We start from the raw sequence: 21,149 nt of genomic DNA, 5'->3' as shown, positions 1-21,149 counted from the left end.
AATTAAATGCATATGGAATATCAGTGAAAGCTGGAGGGAAATAATTTACTTATAAAATCTATAATTTGGGGGGCTGGGGATATATAGATCGGTTAGTAGAGTGCCTGCCTCGCGCCTGCACAAGGCGCTAGGTTCAATCCCTAGCACCAAAAAAAAAAAAAAAAAAATTAGTGTCTCCTGACTTAGGTTTCCTCATCTGCAGCTTGAACAGTCCCTCTTTCTCCATAGCATCCTAGAGAAAGTGGGACTGTTCATCCCACTTCTTGAGTCTTGGCTTTATTTCTTGAGCTTGTGGGAGCCCGTGCTTGCATCACTATGTGGGGGTGTTAAACCTGTATCTTCTTCTAGCAGTTGTAGTGTTTCTGATCTAATTCCTAGGTCGTTGATCTACTTTGAGTTGACTTGGGGGCAGAGTAAGAGATAGGGATCTAATTTCATTCTTTTACATATGGATATCCATCTTCCCAGAACCATTTGTTAATAAGGCTATCTTTTCTCCAATCTATGTTTTTGACACCTTTGTCAAGGATCAGATGACTGTGTCTGTGTGGATTTGTCTGTCTGTCTGCTATTCTGTTCCATGAGTTTTCCTTTCTGTTTTTATGCCAATACTATGCTGTTTTTGATACTATAGCTCTGTAGTATAGAGACTCAGCACTGTGATGCCTCCAGCTTGATGCATATTGCTTGGTATTGCTTTGGTTATTCCAGATATTCCAAAACTATATGCCATAAAGTCTTCTGTATGAATTTTGAGATTTTTTTTTTTTTAGTTCTGTGAAGAATGTCATTGTGTACTAATGGGGATCACACTGAATCTATATACCACTTTTGGTAACAGGGCCATCTAGAGAATTATTAATTCTGCCTATTCAGGAATATGGGAGATCTTTCCATCTTCTGAGGTCTTCAAATTCTGACTAAACCCAAATACTTTTTAAAAAATGTATTATTCTTTGCTTGTACTGAATTTTTTATTTTAAGTAATTTAGGTTATATCAGTTTTGTAGATTTGGAAACTTACTATATTGTAATCCTTAAAAAGGAAAAATTTTATGTGTTACTTTTATTTCATTTTTGTTATATATTTTATATTTATTTAATATATTTTACATTTATTTTTAATATATTTTATAATTTTTATTTTTAAGTGTTCTATCAAATATTTTCTTTTGTCAATTGCAGAAAATATATAATTGGGCAAGGTCCACTCAATCCAAAGATTAGAGACAACTCAAAAGAATCCAATCTTGAATGAAAAGTAGATAGACAAATCTTTGACCATCTTATAGATAACAGAAGTCAGAAAGCCAATTATTACAAATGGGATAGTAGCAAAAAGCTTAAGATAACAAAAGACTATCTTACTGATATTTGAACTAAAATCCATTTAGCACAGTATCACTTTGATAATTTAAAAGCCAAACCAAATTTCTGTCAAGCCTAAAAGTAAAGTCATAGAATTAAGATACTGCAAGGAGTTGGGTGGGGAGAAGAAGACAATCATGGAACAGTTGCTATAGGAATGGTGTTTGCAAACGTTCTTTGCCAAGGAGGTAAAGGGAAACTGTCTTTTAATTATAATGCAAAGTTACTCCTTAGGGCCAGGTGGTCTTTTATGCACTTACTATATTACTTTTGCTTTTTTGGTGTCTGTTTGTTTGTTTTGTTCTGCTGATATGCTCATGATCAAAAGCAGTTCTATATCCTAAATATGGCAGGATAAAGACTCCCTGTGTTGAAATTTAATCCCCATTGTGAAGTGTGAAAAGGGTGAAAATTTAATTTGATTATGGAGTTTAGAGTTGGAACTTTTGGAAAGTGATTGGGATTAAGTTAAGGTGGAGCCTCAGGATTGAATCTTGGTGGCTTTATAAGCAGAGAGAGAGAGAGACCAGAAGACACACACATACATGTGTGCTCCCTGTTTCTTGTCATGGGGTGCCCTGTACCACTTCAGGATTCTGCCCCTAAGAAGCTATCACCAGATGTGGGCCCTAGACCTGGTATCTCCAAAAATATATTCCAAAACCTCTTTTCCTTATAAAGTAGAGTGCCTCCAGTATTTTGTTATAGTAACCAAAAAGTGGGTGCACATAGGTATAAATAAACCCTTTAACATCTCTGAGACTGATTAAAAATTCTAAACCTGCAAAACCTAGCTCCACTGTAAGTCTTCCTTGTCAGTGCCCAGATGAGGAGTTAACCTCATTCAATAGTGTTTCTGTGGAGAAAAGACATTACACGAGGCTAAACTGCAGAGCATTCACACTTGTATCTCTCCCATGAATGTCTATAAACATTTTCTAGAATAGTCATAAAAGGAAAGATTTCTTCTTTTATTCTGGTAATTGTTTAATTCAGGTAACTCTAAAGAGGTTTGGCTAGCCAAGGACTGACATGTAGAATAGAAAAATGTGTCCAGGGCCAAACTTTGTGTTAAAGTTCACCACTCCTTTAGAAGATATGGCATCTACCCATTTAGGTACCTCAAGGATAATCAATGTTCCATTATTCCTTGAAGCCCACATTTCAATTAGTTTTGCTTTAATCTGTTCCAGCAGTTGAAAACAATACCACTATCCTGGCATCTAAGTTCCTTTATTTTTATTTTTATCCATCATACAGGGTATTGACAGAAAAAGGAATATGCCAGTCCAAGAGAGGCTGTCTTAAGCAGAGGTTCAGAACAGGGACTCCATCCAGGTTAAAATCCAAGTGTAAGTCTTGGCTTGACCATTTTCTAATGGTGAGGTCATGGTCAAGTAAGTTACCTTGTCTTTATATGACTTGGTTTCCTCATCTATAAAGTGTAACAGAGTACCTGTAGGGTAGTATGACACTAGTTAAGATGAGTATATCTCATTAGAATTCTGACTTTAGAGAGTGCCTGGTATACAGTAGGCATCCAGTGTCACCTCTTAGTAAACATTGCCTATCCCCTAAGCCACTGAAGCATCTTACCATCCTTTTGCTCAATTATTTGTACGATAGTGACCTCTTTGATTATTATAACTGAACTCTTTCTTGACCACGGTTTACCTCTCTCACTTTCCTTTCTCAACCCTTTTCCACTCTCCTCAATTTCTTCCTGCCCTTATAACTGATCCTGATTCAAAAGTCTCCCCTCTCTTCTACACAGTATCCAGCTCCTAACCCAAAACTCCAATAATTAGTGGATACATTCCAAGACCCTTAATGGATACCCAAAGTCATGGACACACACACACACACACACACACACACACACACACACCAATTAGAAAGTTTGATTTATAAATTAAGCAAGTAAGAGATTAACAATACCTAGTAATAGGACAGAACAATCTCAGAGATGGAAGATTTATTCTTACTTCAGATATTAGCAATCTCACATAAAACTTTTTCTTTTCCTTAGGTTGAAAACTTTTACCTTTTCATTTAAAGGAAGAACTTCATGGCTTTTCTTTGTCATATCCAAATGCCACCATTACTACTAGTGCTTTGGGAGCATTATCAAACATAATTAATATAATTAATAATTGTATAATTAATTATAAATAATTATTAATTATTATATAATTAATAATTTTGAACACAAGTGCTATGATACTGTGACAGTTGATTTGATAACAGAGACTATTACCAAGTGACTAATGGGTAGGTAGCATATACAGCATGGATACACTGGACAAAGGTATAGTTCACATCCATGGCAAGAAAGAGACAGGATGGAGCAGAATGGTGCAAGACTCTATCACACTACTCACAACATTGCACAATTTAAACTTATTAAGTATTTATTTCTGGAATTTCCATTGAATATTTTCATATCATTGTTGACTGGGTAACTAAAACCTTGAAAAGTGAAAAGGGACTTCTGTACCCTACACTGTCCCCATGTGGCTGCTCACAATGAATTAATGCCTTGAATCTAGACCCTCCCCCTCCCTTCCCAGCCTCTCTCCACACACCAACACAGCTCAAGATAGACCCAGGCATGAGTTCATCAATAACATTAGGCAAAAAGGATTGAACATGATCGTCTGTGTCTTTTTTCCTAAGGGTCTAATTCATTTTATTTTCTCTCTCTCTCTACTATATCTTACTCTGATTTTGATAAACATTTGTTGAAAAGACATTTTGAAAAAAGTTTAGTTGGCAATGAAGTCAAAATTTTATTTAACTTCTAAGTTACATGTACATTTTGTTTAACCATGTCCTGTGTGTAAAATCTTTCCATTTATCTTTTGTTTTGTTTGTCTATTTGTTTGGGGGTTGGTTTTGGGGTTTTAGTATTGGGAATTGAGTCCAGGGAAGCTTTACCACTGAGCTATATTCTCAGTTCTTTTTATTTTTATTTTGAGACAGGCTCTCCCTAAGTTGCTGAGGCTAGCCTTGAACTTGTGATCCTTCTACCTCAGTTTCCCAAGTCACTGGGATTACACGTGTGCACCACCATAGCCAGCTTTCTTTTATGTTTAATATGAAAATGCATTTAATGGGTTTACTACAAAAAAATTCTATCCAGTCTAGACACTAATGGTTTCACACTTCCTAATTAATAATCCTCCCACCTATGCTTATAAATAAAAATGTGACTTGCTGCTAATATTATTACTTAATCTTTCTTATACTTGATGATTCTAATCTTTTCATCAGTTCCATAAATTGCATTCCACAGAAGGCGAAGAATTCAATGATCCATTGTGAAATGCAGTTTTCTGGGACTAAGACAGATTTGAAGGTGCATCAGGGTTCTTAAAGTGTTTTTGCTTATTACAATATATGCCCCCACGTAACACTGCAGAGAGGAGGAGCACAGGGACTGAGAAGGAATTTCCCTACTTATTCACAGGAGAAAAATTGAACAGGGTTTATCAATCAGGAATGCAATAGAAAAATAGAAGGAACACTTGAAATCGAATGATTTGGAAAGGAATTAGTTATTTAGGGATTGTTAACAAAGATGAGGATAGGACACATCTTAAGGAAAGTAATAGTAACCAGAAGTTTAGTAACAGCTGAACCATGATCACTTCAAGAAGGAAGCTTTTAACAAAACCTATAAGGAGAGGGTCCACTGCCTTATGAATAGTAAGAAAAGGTGCTTACGGTGAAAGGGCACAACCAGTTCAAGATGAGAATGCCAGTTGGGATGTCCAGGGAAATAAAATCTCACTCTAAAATCTAATCTCACTCTCTTCCTTTACCACTTTTATCTCCTATGGGGAGCCTAACTGACAGGGAAGCCAGGGGTATGGCATCTTAAGTGTTCACATATAAATTATCCAAACTGGAAAACGTTAACAGGGTGGTTAAAATTAATTTTAATTACTGAACAAAACACATACTACTTAATAATTACATCACCCTTGTAGATGCAGATCATGCAAGAAAAGATGAAACCACTCTACCAAAAACAATCCTACCACTCCACAGTCTATGCAAATCTGCTCCACCTCTGTTGGTACCACGAATTTCACAAGCACCTATCCCACATGGCTGCCTCCCCCATTAGACTCCTGCATGCCTCAGCAGGCATGCACAAAAACACAGGTGGCTGGTTCCCCAAGAAACCAGTAGGGTAACATCGTCAGACACTTCTGTCACCACCAAAAATCAGGAGCTAGCTGTCCCTAAGCCACTTGTGTCCAAAGGCACGGTGTTAACCTGCAGGCTACCCTTGAAAGGGAGTTGTTTGTTAGATTACATCTGGAAAGGGGTCCGGGAATGACAGGCTAACTTTGAGTTCTATTTCCAATATTAACCACATAATAAAGTAAGAAGGTTGCTCTCTGCCCAGGCATCTCATACAAGAAACTAGAAATGCAAATCCATCCTGGCTTGTTTTAATGCAACTATTAATCTTCTGTATCATAAAAAAAAATGAGCATTCAGACACAAATGTTAAACTGATCAGCAAATCTATATCAGCCAAAATTTTTTTCCAGGCAAACAGCTCAGCTTTCCTGCACAGATAATCAAGTAGGAAAGAAATATAGAAGGCCCAGTGGAAACCTACACAGAAAAGGAAGATTTGGGTCACCTGTGTAAGAAAAGAAAGAGTTGGAGTCTGTGGCCTTGCGATGTGAGGAGAGAGATCCTAGAATAGTTTTTTGCTATCAAGAGCAGGCAATTGAAAAGCCTTAACATCAAGTTTACCTCTAAATTAGTCCATTGCTTTTCCTCACACGGCAGAGACCTCCTAGATTATATAGACTGATTCAGGAACGTGCCTTGGAAATGGTAGAAAGGGCAACTAAGCCTTCTATCTAAGCCTCCATCCTCAAGGAACAGGATGTTTTAAAAGTTCTCAGTTAATACTATTTACAACTTGGAAACATCAAATATTTGGTATTGTTTTATTACATCCTCATTTCAAAAAGCTCTTGTAATGTTTTTTTTTCCAGTTTCTATTAATCTTCTCTACCCCAGATTTCTTTTATAGTTCCTAATCACTTTCAATGGATTCTGTCCACACTGAGGCCTGACATGATGAGCTTCATTGGAGAAAAACTTTACTTTCAGACAAAGTAAAATCCGTATTTTAACTGATCCTGAAGTCAGGATATTAATAAAGCATTATGGGTTACAGCACACATGAGATAAATTTTTCAGATCAAATTTGTCAGTGGTTATCATTACAGTGAATATCTCCCTGTTACAAAAGTGTCTCTGGGTTTCGGCCAAGAACCCACTTACATGAAGCAATATTTGATAAGAATAAATTCCAATTAAGTGAACAAGGTTGTAGTTTGTCATAAAGAGATTTATGTGTGTCATTTAAATGTAGGCTTAATCTGTATTCTTTGTTCTGATTTAATGGAATATGTTTTGAGTTCCTACCAGAGGTCTGGTGCTACCAAAATTATTACATTGTAAGTTTTGAAACTATGAGAATATTAGTAGATTTATGGTTAGACAGATGAACATGTAGGCATTAAATTATTGAAATGGATTTAAACTTATATTTAAATTTAATTGGCAAAAATTAACCTGATCAAAATTGGTACACATGAAGTGTTTTATCTTTCAATCTTCTAGGAACTTAAGTGAAAATACACAAAATAAATTCAAAGTGGAAGTACTTTTATTTATAAACTAAATTTTATATGTAATCCTACCAAGAAATCTTTACCTCTATACTTCATTTACCTACTAACCAATCTTACATACGACATAACATTTTTAAATTTTACATACACACACACACATAATTTCTGAATCATGTATGGAATTCCTTTTAGTTTGGAGAAATTCAACAAGTGATTGATCCCATTCACAATTTTTATTAATGTGAGTAGTGGTCCCAAGCATCTCCTACAATTTGTAGGTCAACCAAGTGTCCCATGAGAGTGGAGGATAAATGCTTTGCATCTTCCAGTAGAAGGTTCACGTCTGCACATACCCTCAGGCCCTGCTGATTCAGTATGCACAGAATTGGGATCCCTATCTTCTTATGAGGACCCAAGTTGAGTAGTATCACTTGCTCATCCCTAGGAGGGCAAAGAATAGGCATACCTATTGACGGCTAGTGATAGACCCCAATTAAAGGTGAGGACAGAGGATGATAGCCTCCAAAGTGGGTTTTGTGAGACTAAAGGGAAATAGCTAACCAAAAAATAAGAGAAGAAATTTTCCAAAATATCACAGAAAATAATTACAAATGGTTCAACATAAGGAAAGGCAAATGAACATGTGGGAATAAGTTAATCTGACCAAAGGAAGAGGAAGATGTAAACAGATAACCTGTGCTTATATTATTTCCAAATAAAGACATAGTAGCATTTTTAATCTTATATTAACAAATATAACCTTGGAATAGTTTACCCTTATGGAGTTCTGTGATAATCCATTTCCATGCAGCAATTTTAATTAATCTTCCCAAATAGCCCTGGGAGATATTTACCATAACCATCTTTATTTTACAGATGAGAAAAGTGGGCTGGGAGAGTTTTCTAGAACTCTTGCCAAAAGTCACCAAACTAATCAGTGGCAGCAGGGAACTTAGTACTTATTCATTTTCACCTCTAATTTTTTTTGCCCCAGCCTTCGATCTTGAATTTACAATTAGCTCACTTCCTTCTACAAAGTGCCTTCAATTTCTTTGAGTGCCATCAGAGCACTTAGCAGAGAATGTTACAGCCAGTGGGTATTTAACATGTGTAGCAACTGACTGGAATTAGGCAGGATATCAGCATGTTACTCAGGGCTGAGCCTACTACTGGAGGAGAATAATTAAAGCATTTCAAGGAAAACAGTGCTGTGAGTAAAAAACCTTCACCAGGGATGATTGTCTCAGTAATGCCCACCAGATCCTAAGAGGAGGGTTTCACACCAGCAAAACCTGTGACTCCAGCTAGAAAAGTTGAAAGCATGGCTGAGATTGAAAGAGCCTTTATGGGAGGTACTGGGAAGGATGGAAACAGGCTTGACATGGAAGCACAGATGAATTACTGCTTCAGACAAGATGATGGATCATCTAGGGAACAGTGGTGCACACCTGCCTCTGGAGTCTGAGGCAGGAGAATTGCAAATTCAAGGTCAATCAGCAACTTTGGTGAGAATCTGTCTCAAATTTTTTTTTTTTTTTTTAATTTCTAAAAGGACTGAGGATGTAGTTCAGCACTTGCCTAGCACACACAAGGCCCTGGTTCAATCCCTAGTACTGCCAAAGAAAAAAAGAAAAAGAAAGCTAAACAGCAATTTTGAGTCAATTACCCTCTGCATAAGTTACGTATTTTTGGCATCATCTTTACTGAAAATGAGTGTACATGTCTATGGTATTCTGTAATTTTAAACTTTCATAGATCAGACTTAAAAAAATAAACAAAGCTATCTGGAATAGTCACTTAATATTTCTAAGTGGCTACCCTATGAAAATCATTGTACAAAACAAGATAAGAATAATTTTAAATAATTTGCTAATTTACAGGAGGTGTGTTCATGTGTATGATGTATTCCTTGAAGATAGTCTTTTGGAAACAATTTCCATGTATCTTCCATTTTTTTCATTAAGAAACTAAGGTAAATACTAATGGGAACACGGGGAAGGATAAAGCCATGGTGACCTTCAGGCTTCATCGTCTTATGTATAGCAGACAATGAGAGGAGACCTACACTCCAGTCTGGTTCCCATTTGGCAACTGATCCTCTGTAGCATTGGGAAAGTCATTTCACCTTTCCAGGTATAATGGCAAAAATGACAGAGAAAGAACTAGAGCGCTGTTTTCCAAAGTATATCGCATAGACTACTGTGGGTGCTTTAGCTGATACAGAGATAAACAATTTAAATTTTGGTAGTTATTTATTTTAGTGTAAATCATGGACAGTATGACCAGCAAATCAAATGTATAGAATCATCCATTTTATTTTTATTTTTATTACTTAGAACAAATCAAATATAAAAGGAGAACTTTAAGTTTGATTTTCATAAAATATTAAACAATTTAGAGATGATAACATAAATATAGATATAAAATAGACATAATAGATGATAATACACATACATTATATCTGTGTATTTTCTGGGTATATAATATATATAGTATATTATATATGAGTATATAAATAATATATATAAAAATCTACATATGGATACAGAAACTGCAAAGGTGGTATTCAAAGAACTGAAGTTTGGGACACATCACTGAATGAATTTCAAGTCCCCTCCACCATGAAGAACCTACATTTTCAACAAAAGAAGGGTGACTGTCAAAGCTAGAGAAATATTTCATAAACCAAAGTAGATGATATCAGATTACCAATGAGACTCAGCTTGTTAATGAACTTCTTTGTTCAGATAAAGCAAACTGCAATCATTGAGGGGCTGAACCTCACAGGACCCAATGCAGGTTCCTACGGCCGCTGCCCTCGTTGAAGGTTTGTACCCATATCCCGTCTTCCTTCAAAACCTTAGTCATTCTTCTCCTTCTTCCTAGAGTGATTTCAAAACAGTCTTTAAATGATAAAGAGATGGAATCCAGCCCATTTTTCCATGTGCCTTATTTTCTTTTATGTCTTTCCCTGACAAAATGTTAATCTCTAAATGTTCATCTCAGTACTCATTGCGTCCCCCGGTGGCCTCTTGTGCACTCAGCTGGGACAGAGCCTGTTCCCTCACTAGGAGACTTTCCCTGTGCTTTCTATGGACGTGCTTACACATTTTGAAGTTTCTCTAAATGTTTATTGAGAGAATAAAATGATAGTTTTATTCATTTCTTTATTTTAAATTTTTGGTCTGCTGGGGCTTGACCTCAGGGCCTTGTACATGCGAGAAAAGTACTCTACCAACTGAGCTATATCCCCAGCCCCAGAATGAGTGTTTAAAAGAAAAAAGGGATAAATTATTCCGCTTCTAATTCTTCTAAGGATTAAACCACTGTTTAAAAAGCAAATGGGAAAACAATTCCTATGTCATAATATTCCAGACACTTCTGTGTGGACATCTTTAATATTTGAAGTCATGCAAAACGGGCCTATAAAGAGAGAAAGCCCAAAATAAATGTTTGGGCTCTGTTGTGTACTAAGTGAACAACAATAACAAAAAAAGTTAGCCCTTGGTGGAACCAGGAAGAAAATCTTTCACCCTGTCATGCATGCCCATTGTGAAGAGATTGACCTTCAAAGGGCCTCTTAGTTGAGATAGTTCATGGTACTGATTCCTAAGAATTTAAAATATATATATATATATATATATATATATTATTCAAATGAAGGAAATAGCATATCAATAAAAATAGCAAATTATAGACATAAAATTATATATTTTTACTTAAATTCATCTAGAAGAAACTGGATCATTCAGAATATTTGAACCATGCAATTCCAAAGAACATGTATGACTTATGCTGCTGTTTATGTTAGAAGCTTTTGTGTAGATGCTGTAAGTTCCCAAAGGCCTCTGGCTGAGGTCTTTCTGGAAGTGCAGAAAGCTCTCCCAGCAGCAGACCAAAGGAATCAACCTATGTCTATAGCATTTCCGCAAATCATGTCCAGATCAGCATTTCCCTAACCAGGCTTCACATCCCAAAACATAAACAGACATGCACACAGTCTAAACTCCCACACACAGCTTTAAAAGATCTCATTAAGAGAAAGCAAATTGTTTCCCTGTCTCTTACTAAACAATTTTCTTTTTAATGACTTTGAAGAAAAAAATTCAATCACAAAGCACTTTCAACAGACCAACTTAAATGAAAATCTTTACACAAGAGGGCTATTAGAAGATTAGAATTTGAGGGGGTGGGACAGTGGTAGTTACAACCATAGGAAAGGTGGTTATCCTATCATGTGTATATCTCAGAGAACAACAAAAGAATATGAATGATTTTTCCCCTCATTTGGAAGTTATTAGTAGACTTTGCTTTGTTCCATTGAGAAATAAGAGAAGAAAATATGAAGTTACAGTGAACCCATATGGCCAGCAGGAAAAATCCTATTTAATTGCTTTATTGCCAAAAATGTTAAATCACTTCCTGAGGATGCAGTTCAAATGAAACATATGGCAGCTATTAGCAAAAGCTCCTAACGAATTCGAAAATATGCTTTTTATGGGAGCTTTCTCAAAAGCAACAGTCAAACTTGTTATTTAAACTGTGTTACAGATACGCATTTGGTATGTTACTTCTGCAAACTTTGATGAACACCTACTGGGTGCTAGTTTACACAGCAAGCTTACGTGGGAAGTTTCATTTTAAGACCAGAAACAGAACACTTCAGCACTTCAGAATGAAGCCCCAAATCAAACCATGTCTCATCTCAGAAGTCAAGGGCAAAAAGTATCTCCCAGCCAATGTCTCCATCCCAAGGGTTCAATGCCAGAAAAACATCCCATTACCACCTGAAAAGTCCCAATTATCTGGTACCTACTTATTTCTCACAATGCTACACCATTGATGGTGCTAATTATTGCCATTTAGCACTACTTCGAGGAATTATTCTTTATCTTTTTCACATCTTGTTGTCAATTCAAAGTGAGAATTCCACAAACAAGAAAACTTTGCTAATGGTTTTTGTGCCTAGCATAATGTGAGGCATGTAATTAAGAATCAGGAAATAGTTTTAATTAATTGAAAATTAAATGTCAGTGTATTCTAATTTCTTTAATGCCTCTCTGGGAAATTTTAGAAATTTAGTCAGTTTACTTATAAATCATTTTCTAGAGAAACAATTTTCTTTCAAATTCAAAGTTTAAGTCAGTTCAGAGTATCCAGATGTTATTACTCTGTGGTCTTATTTTAAAAGAGAAGTTCTAGAATCTTAGGTTCATTAAACTTTATCCATCTTTTCTCTACATTGTAATGTCACCATTGCAGTTATTAAAGGAAATGAGATTTGGGAGCAAAAGAATCGTACAGAAAATGGTGAGATTCCAAAGTAATTGGGATTGGCTACATGAGATATTGGCACTGGATATATGAAGGCTAAAATGGTTCTACTTCATAACTAAATTCGCTGATTAACATTTTTATTAAATTTATCAATGCCCAGTTATAGATTTCTTCAATCAAATAAAATATGGAAAAGACCTGTCTTGGTTGCTAGTCATTCTTGTGATTTGGAGCAAGACATTAACATTGTCTTAAATGCTTTAGCTGTAAGAAGAGAGAGATGAGATTTCTAAATATCCTAAACAGATATTCATCCACAGGTAGTTTGTTACTTAGGTCAATGTCTTATCATGGAACCTCTCCAATTTTTTTTCCTCCTTCATTTCCCAACGCTCTAATTAGAGCAGCCTCAGAGGTCAAGGTGCCAGTCCATTGCTGATGGTGTGACATTATGAAAGTTACTTCAGTTTCTGGGTCTTGAGAGGGTCGTTGTAAGAATTGAGGGAAAATTTACCCGTTAAAAATTGTGCCTTGGGGCTGGGGATGTGGCTTGCCTGGCATGCGTGCTGCCCGGGTTGGATCCTCAGCACCACATACAAACAAAGATGTTGTGTCTGCCGATAACTAGAAATAAATATTAAAAATTCTCTCTCTCTCTCTCTCTCTCTCTCTCTCTCTCAAAAAAAAAAAAAATGTGCCTTACACTTACTAAGCCCCAAAGAAGTGTTGGTTATTTTTCTACTGAGGAAGTTCCTCCAGTCATCTTCCTTTAATTGCCAATCAGGGAAAGGGTTTTTTTGTTGTTGTGGTGGTGGTGATTGTTCTATTATTTGTTTGTTTGCTTTTCTCAAAGAGAAAACTTCGTTTAAAACCCTTGATCAATGGTAAATTGAGGAGTTAGACTTAATATATAGTACACAGTATGAAATTAATTTTGTTTTTATTCTTCTCAAGAGAGACACATTAAAAAGTAACCAACGTCACCAAAACTGTAGGATAAATTTCTTGGAAAGGGAGAAAATGACCTTCCTGTGGTCAGAGAAGTTCGTGCAATCAGATGACACACCTACCAAGGGATAGATACTCAGAAGAATGCTTGGAAGCCTCTGCTGGCTATTTGATGAGCTGGGCCTGATCCTCCTACTGCTGACTAATATCCTGATATTCTTCATATGTGTACCTTTGTAAGGGTGCAGATTTGATGTTCAATCCAGAAAGCAAGTGTTGAACAAATAAATAAAACAGATTGAATCAAAACATGCTTTCAATATGCATAATTCTTGCCAAAACAAACCCCTCCCCTATTTTTATCTATAGAAAGTTTTACTTTATATGAATGATTGTACCAATCTCCAGATCCACTGAATTCCAAAGGTGATGATCTCAGCAGTAATCATATCTCACAAAGATATGGGCAGCTTGATAATCATTGTTTCTGGAAATAAAAATTGATGTCATGTTCTTGCACTTATTAATAACAAAGGTACACTTGGACCTCTTGCTCTTTCACACACGCACACACACACACACACATTTATAACAAAATCACCCACATTATCCTGCTTTTCTTGCCTCATCTCTGTAGACTGTCTGCTAAAGAGGGGGAGAGAGGCACCACTTTCAGACTTATTGCTGTGGCTGGTTGTGGGAGGGGACATCAAATCTCAGTGGCCCAGATAGATTTATAAAAAGGCTTGCAGTTCAAGTTAATGAATAGTTGAAGTAAGAACCAAAAATTCAGCTTCCTTAATTTGTTTTAGGGTATCCACAAAGGATAGAACTAGACAGTGATTTTTTTTTTAAGTCTTTTGAAACATCGCATTCTGAACCCTATTTTTAAAATAATGATCGTGATAACTGCTGGGAATGAAACTTCTAAATCTTTCCTATCAGCAATTTAACCCACTGGATCAACGCCCGTAGTAGTAAACAGCCAGAGCAGCTAGCGTTTTCCTGAGGACCTTTCGGGTTTTCTAGAGGTTCCAAATCTTGGCCTTTCAGCAACCCTGAGAAGTGGACGTGATTATCCTTGCTTTGTAAAGGAGGAATCTGAGCCTGGAAAGGTAAGACAGCTCATTCAAGTGCACACAAGAAATAAGGGACAGGGAAGAGATTTAACCGATTTGCCTTTTCTGCCTCCCAAAAATTGGACAAAGGAATTGAACTATAAAAATTCGACCCGATTTCTCCAAAGAGTGCTTTTTGTGTCTCTTACTACCAATGCCTTTTAAAGATAATATGGGTATATGTTAGTTTGAGTTATCTTCAGACAAGAAAATAATAACAAGTTGTTTTACAGTCATCACAGGCGGATCTAATGACTTCCCAACAGTTCCACAGAGCTTATTTTTCTATATTGTCATGCTCTATTTAATTTTTCTACACATGTGATACTTTATTCCTAATGATGCGATTTATTGTTTCTTTCTGATAACATCAGAATTTTGTGTTTTTCTTTTCTTTTTCAGGCTATGCCAGGTGTTTCCGAGAAGGAAAAGGCTGGTAAGTTGACACTTTTTTTTTTCATATTTCAGAATAAAATTCCATTTTAAAGTAGACATTTTATTAAATATCTAAAATGTATAAATTTCATCAATATCTTGGAAAATGTTATTGTTGAATTCCTGAAAAAAAATGAATTTATTGTGCTCCAAATGTAAGAAAAACCGTATAACATAGCATTAAAAATATGTAACATAACATTACATTATAATAAGACTTCTCGTATCCTCATAAATACCTGCAACCGGATTTTTTAAGGAAAGCAATTCAATATTAATCAATGTTGTGAAGAAACAGTCTTTGGAAACTGGTTGTTACTAATTATCAAGATTTATTTTTGAATCTTAAGTACATATTCAGTAACCATGGAAAAAGTCATACTTGATGTTTAAAGCTGATGCTATACTCTCAAATATATAGATATGAGGCAATATGGAGAACTGTATTAGAGATAAAATTATGTTTTTATGCTGTGTACTATGATTATAACTATTTAAGAATATCATGGAAAAACAGGTAAGGATTGATGAGAAACATGGAAATATGAAAATTAGATTCAGATTGGTGATCCAGTGTGCTTTTTAAAAATCTTTTGATCTTCCCCAATATTGTCTTATGTATTCTAACTAAAACTAAAAAACAAAACCAGAGTAAAGATGTGCCAACAAACTTGAAGCATATCACATAATGCATAGACATTCGTGATGCTTAAGAGCCATGTTAAAAGTTTATAGTGTCATATAAGAGACGATACAGTTTCAAGTGCCTTTGTACTAAAGCATAAGAGTTTGTCTGATATGATTTCGATACTGGGGATGTTCATCTTCTATTTCAGGGATCTTATTTTTGCTGCTAGATAATGTTCACAAGTTTTCATAGTTTGTTCCTTCTGTGAACTAAACTTTTCTCTCGTATTTAGTCTGTGTCTGATTTCTTCAATAATGTTGAAAATGCTTCAGAATAGAAGGGAAACGTTGAACTGGCCTGATATGGTCAAGGCAAGAGGAAAACTGCTGTATTTAACAATATACTAGTATTCTATGGATTAAGTACAAATATTAAATAAATTGATGCTTTCTTTTTCCTGCATTTTTATTGGTACATTATAATTGTACATAATGGTGGGATCTGTTGTTACATATTAGTACACGAAACAATTTAACAATATAATTTGGCCAATATCATTCCCCATCAATGAATTTAAATTACAGTTCCAAAGCCCCAATCTTTAAATAGATTCTCTTGGCTATATATTTAGAAAAAGTAGTAAATAGTTAAGTGGGCATGTGCATCACAATGAGAAAGAAATGTAGCTAAAGTCCCGTTTTATCTTGGGTTATAACATTCTCTGTAATTCCCCTGATTAGTTGCAATTTAAACAAAGTATGTAACAGAGCAAAGTTGTCATCTTATTCCAGAATATCAGCAAATTCTTTCATACCCCAAGGGAAAAATTTGGATGTGACTTGTTGGCTGGTGAAGAAGAGAAAGAGGGAGTGGACAAGGCTGTCGTTGGAAGAGACAGGGAAATAAAAAGCTACCTCCTTCCTCTTTCATTGAAATGGCTTCAGTTTGAGAAAGAAACATTTCATTTTGTCACACCTCTCTACTACTTTGAAAATTTTATTGCAACAAAGAATTAATTAGATAAGGAGCATAAGGACAAAACTATCATCATGGAAATTTTCTTCCTCGATGACAAAAAGAAACATGAACTTAAATAATGTCCTTCCTATAATATTTTAGATGATTTCTATAGTGATGTGGTGCAAATAAAAGAGTTAATAGATTCCGTTCCCTGGGGTTCCATAAATGCCTGTGAAAAGCAGGACTCTCCAGTGGGCAGGTACAACCTGCCCCAGACACCCAGATACCCATCCCAGAACTCAGCAGCCTGAGATGAGCTGATCTGAACGGATCCTGTCTTCCCTTGTACATTAAAACAGCAGAATGACTAGGATTTTGATTTAAGAGTCCTAGAGAATGTGTTGTGTTTAGGAGAAAATATAATTTAATTTGATAACATAAATATAAGAAAGAAATTATTTCTTCAAAAATGTGAGTGAATTTGCCTGACAAGACAAATGCTTATGTTTGACTAATTTATGAGTGATGGTATCAGATTTGACAATTCAAAAGAGAATAGGATTTATTTCAAAAGTCGTAAAGGACAATAACTGTCTAAGCCATCTAATTTTTGCATTTCTAAACTTTTTCATGCTCGATTTAAAATATGGTGAGTGTTCTGTACACAAATGTGGATCTCTTTATTCCTAGCTCTATGCATCTTTATTTTTAATCTCCCACTAGACAGTGGAATGGCCATGAAGGCAGAGGACCTTCTCAATCTTGGGGTGGGGGAAGCGGTAATTGAGCTCTTAAATAGGATTAGCTTCAGACCCACCCCGAAGGGGTGTCATTTTGTTTCCCATCTTGCTAAATGAATGTAGCCTATTGTTCCTTATTGAGAAAGTCTATTTTTAATCCTTGTGACCACTCATCCAAGCCAACTGGAACCAACTCTACCAGGCTTTGTAAAGCTCTAAACAGAATCATTTTGGGTACATTCCATTAATCCTCCCTGCATTTCAGTTATGTGTTTGTCCGCATGTGGGCTTTAAATAGCTGTCTTCTGTTATGACCCATGCTGCTGTGCTAACACAGCCAGTGGGCTCCATTCTGCTGTTCTCCTACCTCAGGAGGACAAACACGCCAAGGGGAAAACACTTTTGAAATAGCCCCCTAGATGCATTTGTTCCATAAGTTCTTATTAAACTACATTTTCTGGGCATTCTATGAGGTTCTCTGGACCTAAGAGAAATTATGAATAAAATATGGTAACTGCCTCAAAGAAACTCAGATTCTAATTGGAGAATATCCTCTCAGGTAAGCATCTTCCTCCTCCTCTTCTCAACTGAGATTTTTTTTTTTTTTTAAGTAGCAGGGATTGAATTCAGGGGCATTTAACCACTGAGTCATATCCCAGCCCTTTTTATTTTTTTATTTTAAGATAGTATCTCACTAAATTGTTGAGATTGGCTTTGAACTTGTGATGCTCCTGCCTCAGCCTCCTGAGCTGAAGGGATTACAGGTGTGTGCCACCATGCCTGGCTCAACTGAGAATTTCTTATCCCACCTTGTTCAAAAGCTTCCTAGGAAAAGAATCATATGAAAGTATTATTTCTGGGAATCTGTATCAGAGTGTGCATTTTAAGAATCTGAAATACAGTGTAAACATCTTGTTGTTAAAATAGTAACTTCATGACACACTTGTATATATGTATACACACATACATATATTTGTATCCAATATATAATATAATATTTTCCTCTAACCCCCATCAGACACCATAATCTGTGTGCCTCTAAAGAGAAGGCCCAATGCCTTTGGCATATTCTCCAACACATCTGCTTCCTATCTGTGTGGCCTTGAGCAAGTTGCTTAATTTCCTCATTTATAGAGCATAAATAAAAAATCTGCCATGGTATTTTTGTAAGACAACAAATCTTGGTACAAAGTAGTTCTAAAAAATGGTAGCTATTTTTTATGATGATTAGCTGTGTTCATGATCTCTGTGTGTCCGGAGAGCTAGCTCTCTGCTGTCTGTGTATGCCCTAAAAGTCCTTAATGCTTCCTCAGGGCATGGAGTGACAGCTAACCAGCCATTCATGTGGAAGACAGAGATGCTCCCTTACAGGTCCTCTGAGTGGGGTTAATTCAGACAAAGGTTGTCACAGTAGAGGCAGAGTTGGTCACATTTAACCCCTCATTAGAAATTATTTTCTCTACAAGGCTGATATTCTTTTTTGTGAACAGATAATCTTGAATTTTTGCAAAAGATTAGTCCCTGGGAAATGTATACCCTCTGTCCCATTTTCCCATGACTTGCTTATCCTCCTCAATCCCCAATCCCTGGGGAAATTGGAGCCTATCTACCCAGCAGCCCTTTTGGATCCTATCTCCCTCACTTCCTGCACATAATCCTTGTCCATTTTTCCTACCATTGCTTTGGTTCAGGGCTCTACTTCCCATAGAACTTTTGCAACAGTATCCAGAACTGGTCTCTCTGCTTTATCTTTACACCCATCTTCTCTCCACACTGTGATCTGACCTTTCTTGGAAAAGCAGGACCTAATCATACCAATTACTGCTCATTTTACCTGTCTGTGCATTGTCTATAAAATAAGATAGAACTTTCCTGCTTGACATACCTGGATATTAATAATCTGGATGCAGTATAAAGTATTGTACTGGGTATAGAAATTTTGCCCCTCAGATCCACTCCCTGCCTTGCTTCTCCCTGGCCAGTGTGGACTAAAGCTTCCATCCTTTCTGTCTTCCCCAATCAGCCAAGGAGGAGCCTCAGCAAGAGACTGGGTATGGGGGCGTTGGGCCATTGAATCTGGGTGTTTCATTCCCTCAACTGCCTCGCATCACTGATAGTGTGACCTCCTGTTGCACACAAGTTTCCAGGCTCTGACAACCACTCTCTCCTCTTGCCCTGTGGTTTCCCTACACTTTTATAAATAGTTTCTTTGTTAAACTCCCCTCAGTTTACCCCATGTGCCATTCATTTCCTATTAGGAGCTTCCTGGATATACATAGCAATATTTCCCCTTCTTTCTATTCCTTTGTTGGTTGATTGGTACAACTACAGCCACCACATCCAATGACAGAGACCCTTATAACTCTTTATCTTTCTACTTCTGCCTCCTCTGTGGCATGTACTTGTTGAAAAAATTACAGTTGACATACAGAAAAGAGAGAAGTAGAGAGAAATTTGTCTAATCTAGAAAAAAAATAATGACTGTTTTTTCTGCCTCCTAAATGAACATAGTTATGCTTCATACTTTGGGGAGAAATATATAGGCCCTTATGATTTATAAAGTGCTCTCTATCGAATAATAGAAACATGTAACTGAGAAAATAAGTACTTCAGCTTGGCCATTAAAATGTGACTCTGAACATATTTGAAAAGTAGTAATATGGAGTAATGTGAAATTTCTCATTCTAAAATTAAATCACAGGATACCTTGCAAATTTTGTGAAGCTACATGTCAGTTCATGGACCATGATCATTAGCCAAAAATGGTATTTTCCCCTGTCTTGAAATGCTTATTGTTTCATTAGACTTGACAATACTATCACCTCCTTAATGTAATGAATTATTTCCCAGTCAGAGACCATCATCACTGATTGTTCTGTGGTCCTAAAAGCACTGCATGTCTCATTTTCTTGCTTGGCTGTCCTCTTCTCCATCTGTGAGATTTTCTTGTTCAGGAATATTGTCTTCATGTTCTCTGTAACCAAAACAACTGCCGTTATATAGTGTATAATCTGTAGACATGTATTAATCAGTAAACTAATATCACAGAGATGCTTTAGTTTCCATGTCAATGATTTAGCGTCAACATAGTTCTAAAATTTTTATTTAACATTCTCTTCCTTTCACTCCATCACTCCTGTTACCGCCCCCCATTGACTGCCAAATATCTCAGCAAGGTACTTAATGGTGCTATTTGGGGATATATCCCATTCAAATGTATAAAAAGGTACCACTGAAAAAGATGACTTGGAACCTGATTTTGGTTGTATTCATAGGCCATTTTTTGCTAGAATGTTTGTTCTGCCTAAAGGTGATTTGTTTGGCCAGAAAATATTAAAAATCAAGATAATGAATTATAGCTTGAAACACTTGTGAAAGGTATCTTTCAGAAGTATATAACAGAGTTATAGTCTCTCCAAACTTTGTGTTGTGCCTAGCAAGGCAGAAAATAGAAATCAAACAGTTCTTTGTGACACATGTGTGAGAGAATAAATTAGGGTTTTCATAATTTCATTCCACGCTTCTTGTAAACATGCTAAATAACAAACCCAGACTTGGTGTCTTTTGGTATTAATTTCCTTGGCTGCCTTTGATCGCCAAGAAGGGAAATGCAGATGACAAAAATAAGATCTAAAATGGAAAGACACTTCTGCCTTTGCCAGTCTGATCATCATTGCTTGGATTCAGAGAGTTATCAATGTGATCTGTTTTACTCTGTGCCATGGTCCAATATTTACAGATCCAAAGAGATTTGATTAAAAAAAAAATCACAAGATTGCTGTATTTCAGAATTCTTTGAAAAATTCTACCCTGTTGCATGTCTTCATTTGGTATGCGTTAGATTGTTTTATTGTTGTCTCACTAACATGTGCACACCTTGAAAGACAGAGTTTTCTTTCACTCAGTTCTTTATTTTCCATGCCTGGTTTTATTGCAGTTGCTTGACATTGGGTAAATAAAAAAAATAATTGCAATCATTGAAAATTAGCCAAAGCTTTCCTCTCTT

At 36.2% G+C, this 21,149-nt stretch overlaps 1 protein-coding gene across 1 annotated transcript in view; it reads left to right on the top strand.

The window, feature by feature from the left end:
• Dlc1 (DLC1 Rho GTPase activating protein) overlaps positions 1-21,149 on the top strand; it is a 384,998-nt gene that overhangs the window by 173,605 nt on the left and 190,244 nt on the right. Inside the window, exon 5 of the mRNA XM_077792445.1 lies at positions 14,783-14,816. Within this exon, the coding sequence (XP_077648571.1) occupies positions 14,783-14,816 (34 nt within the window). The remainder of the gene's footprint in view (positions 1-14,782; positions 14,817-21,149) is intronic.

This window comes from Urocitellus parryii, chromosome 14 (assembly GCF_045843805.1).
Source record: "Urocitellus parryii isolate mUroPar1 chromosome 14, mUroPar1.hap1, whole genome shotgun sequence".
NCBI classification, from domain to species: Eukaryota; Metazoa; Chordata; class Mammalia; order Rodentia; family Sciuridae; genus Urocitellus; species Urocitellus parryii.
The sequence above is the reverse complement of the archived record's forward strand: the minus strand, read 5'-3'. Positions and strand labels throughout refer to the sequence as shown.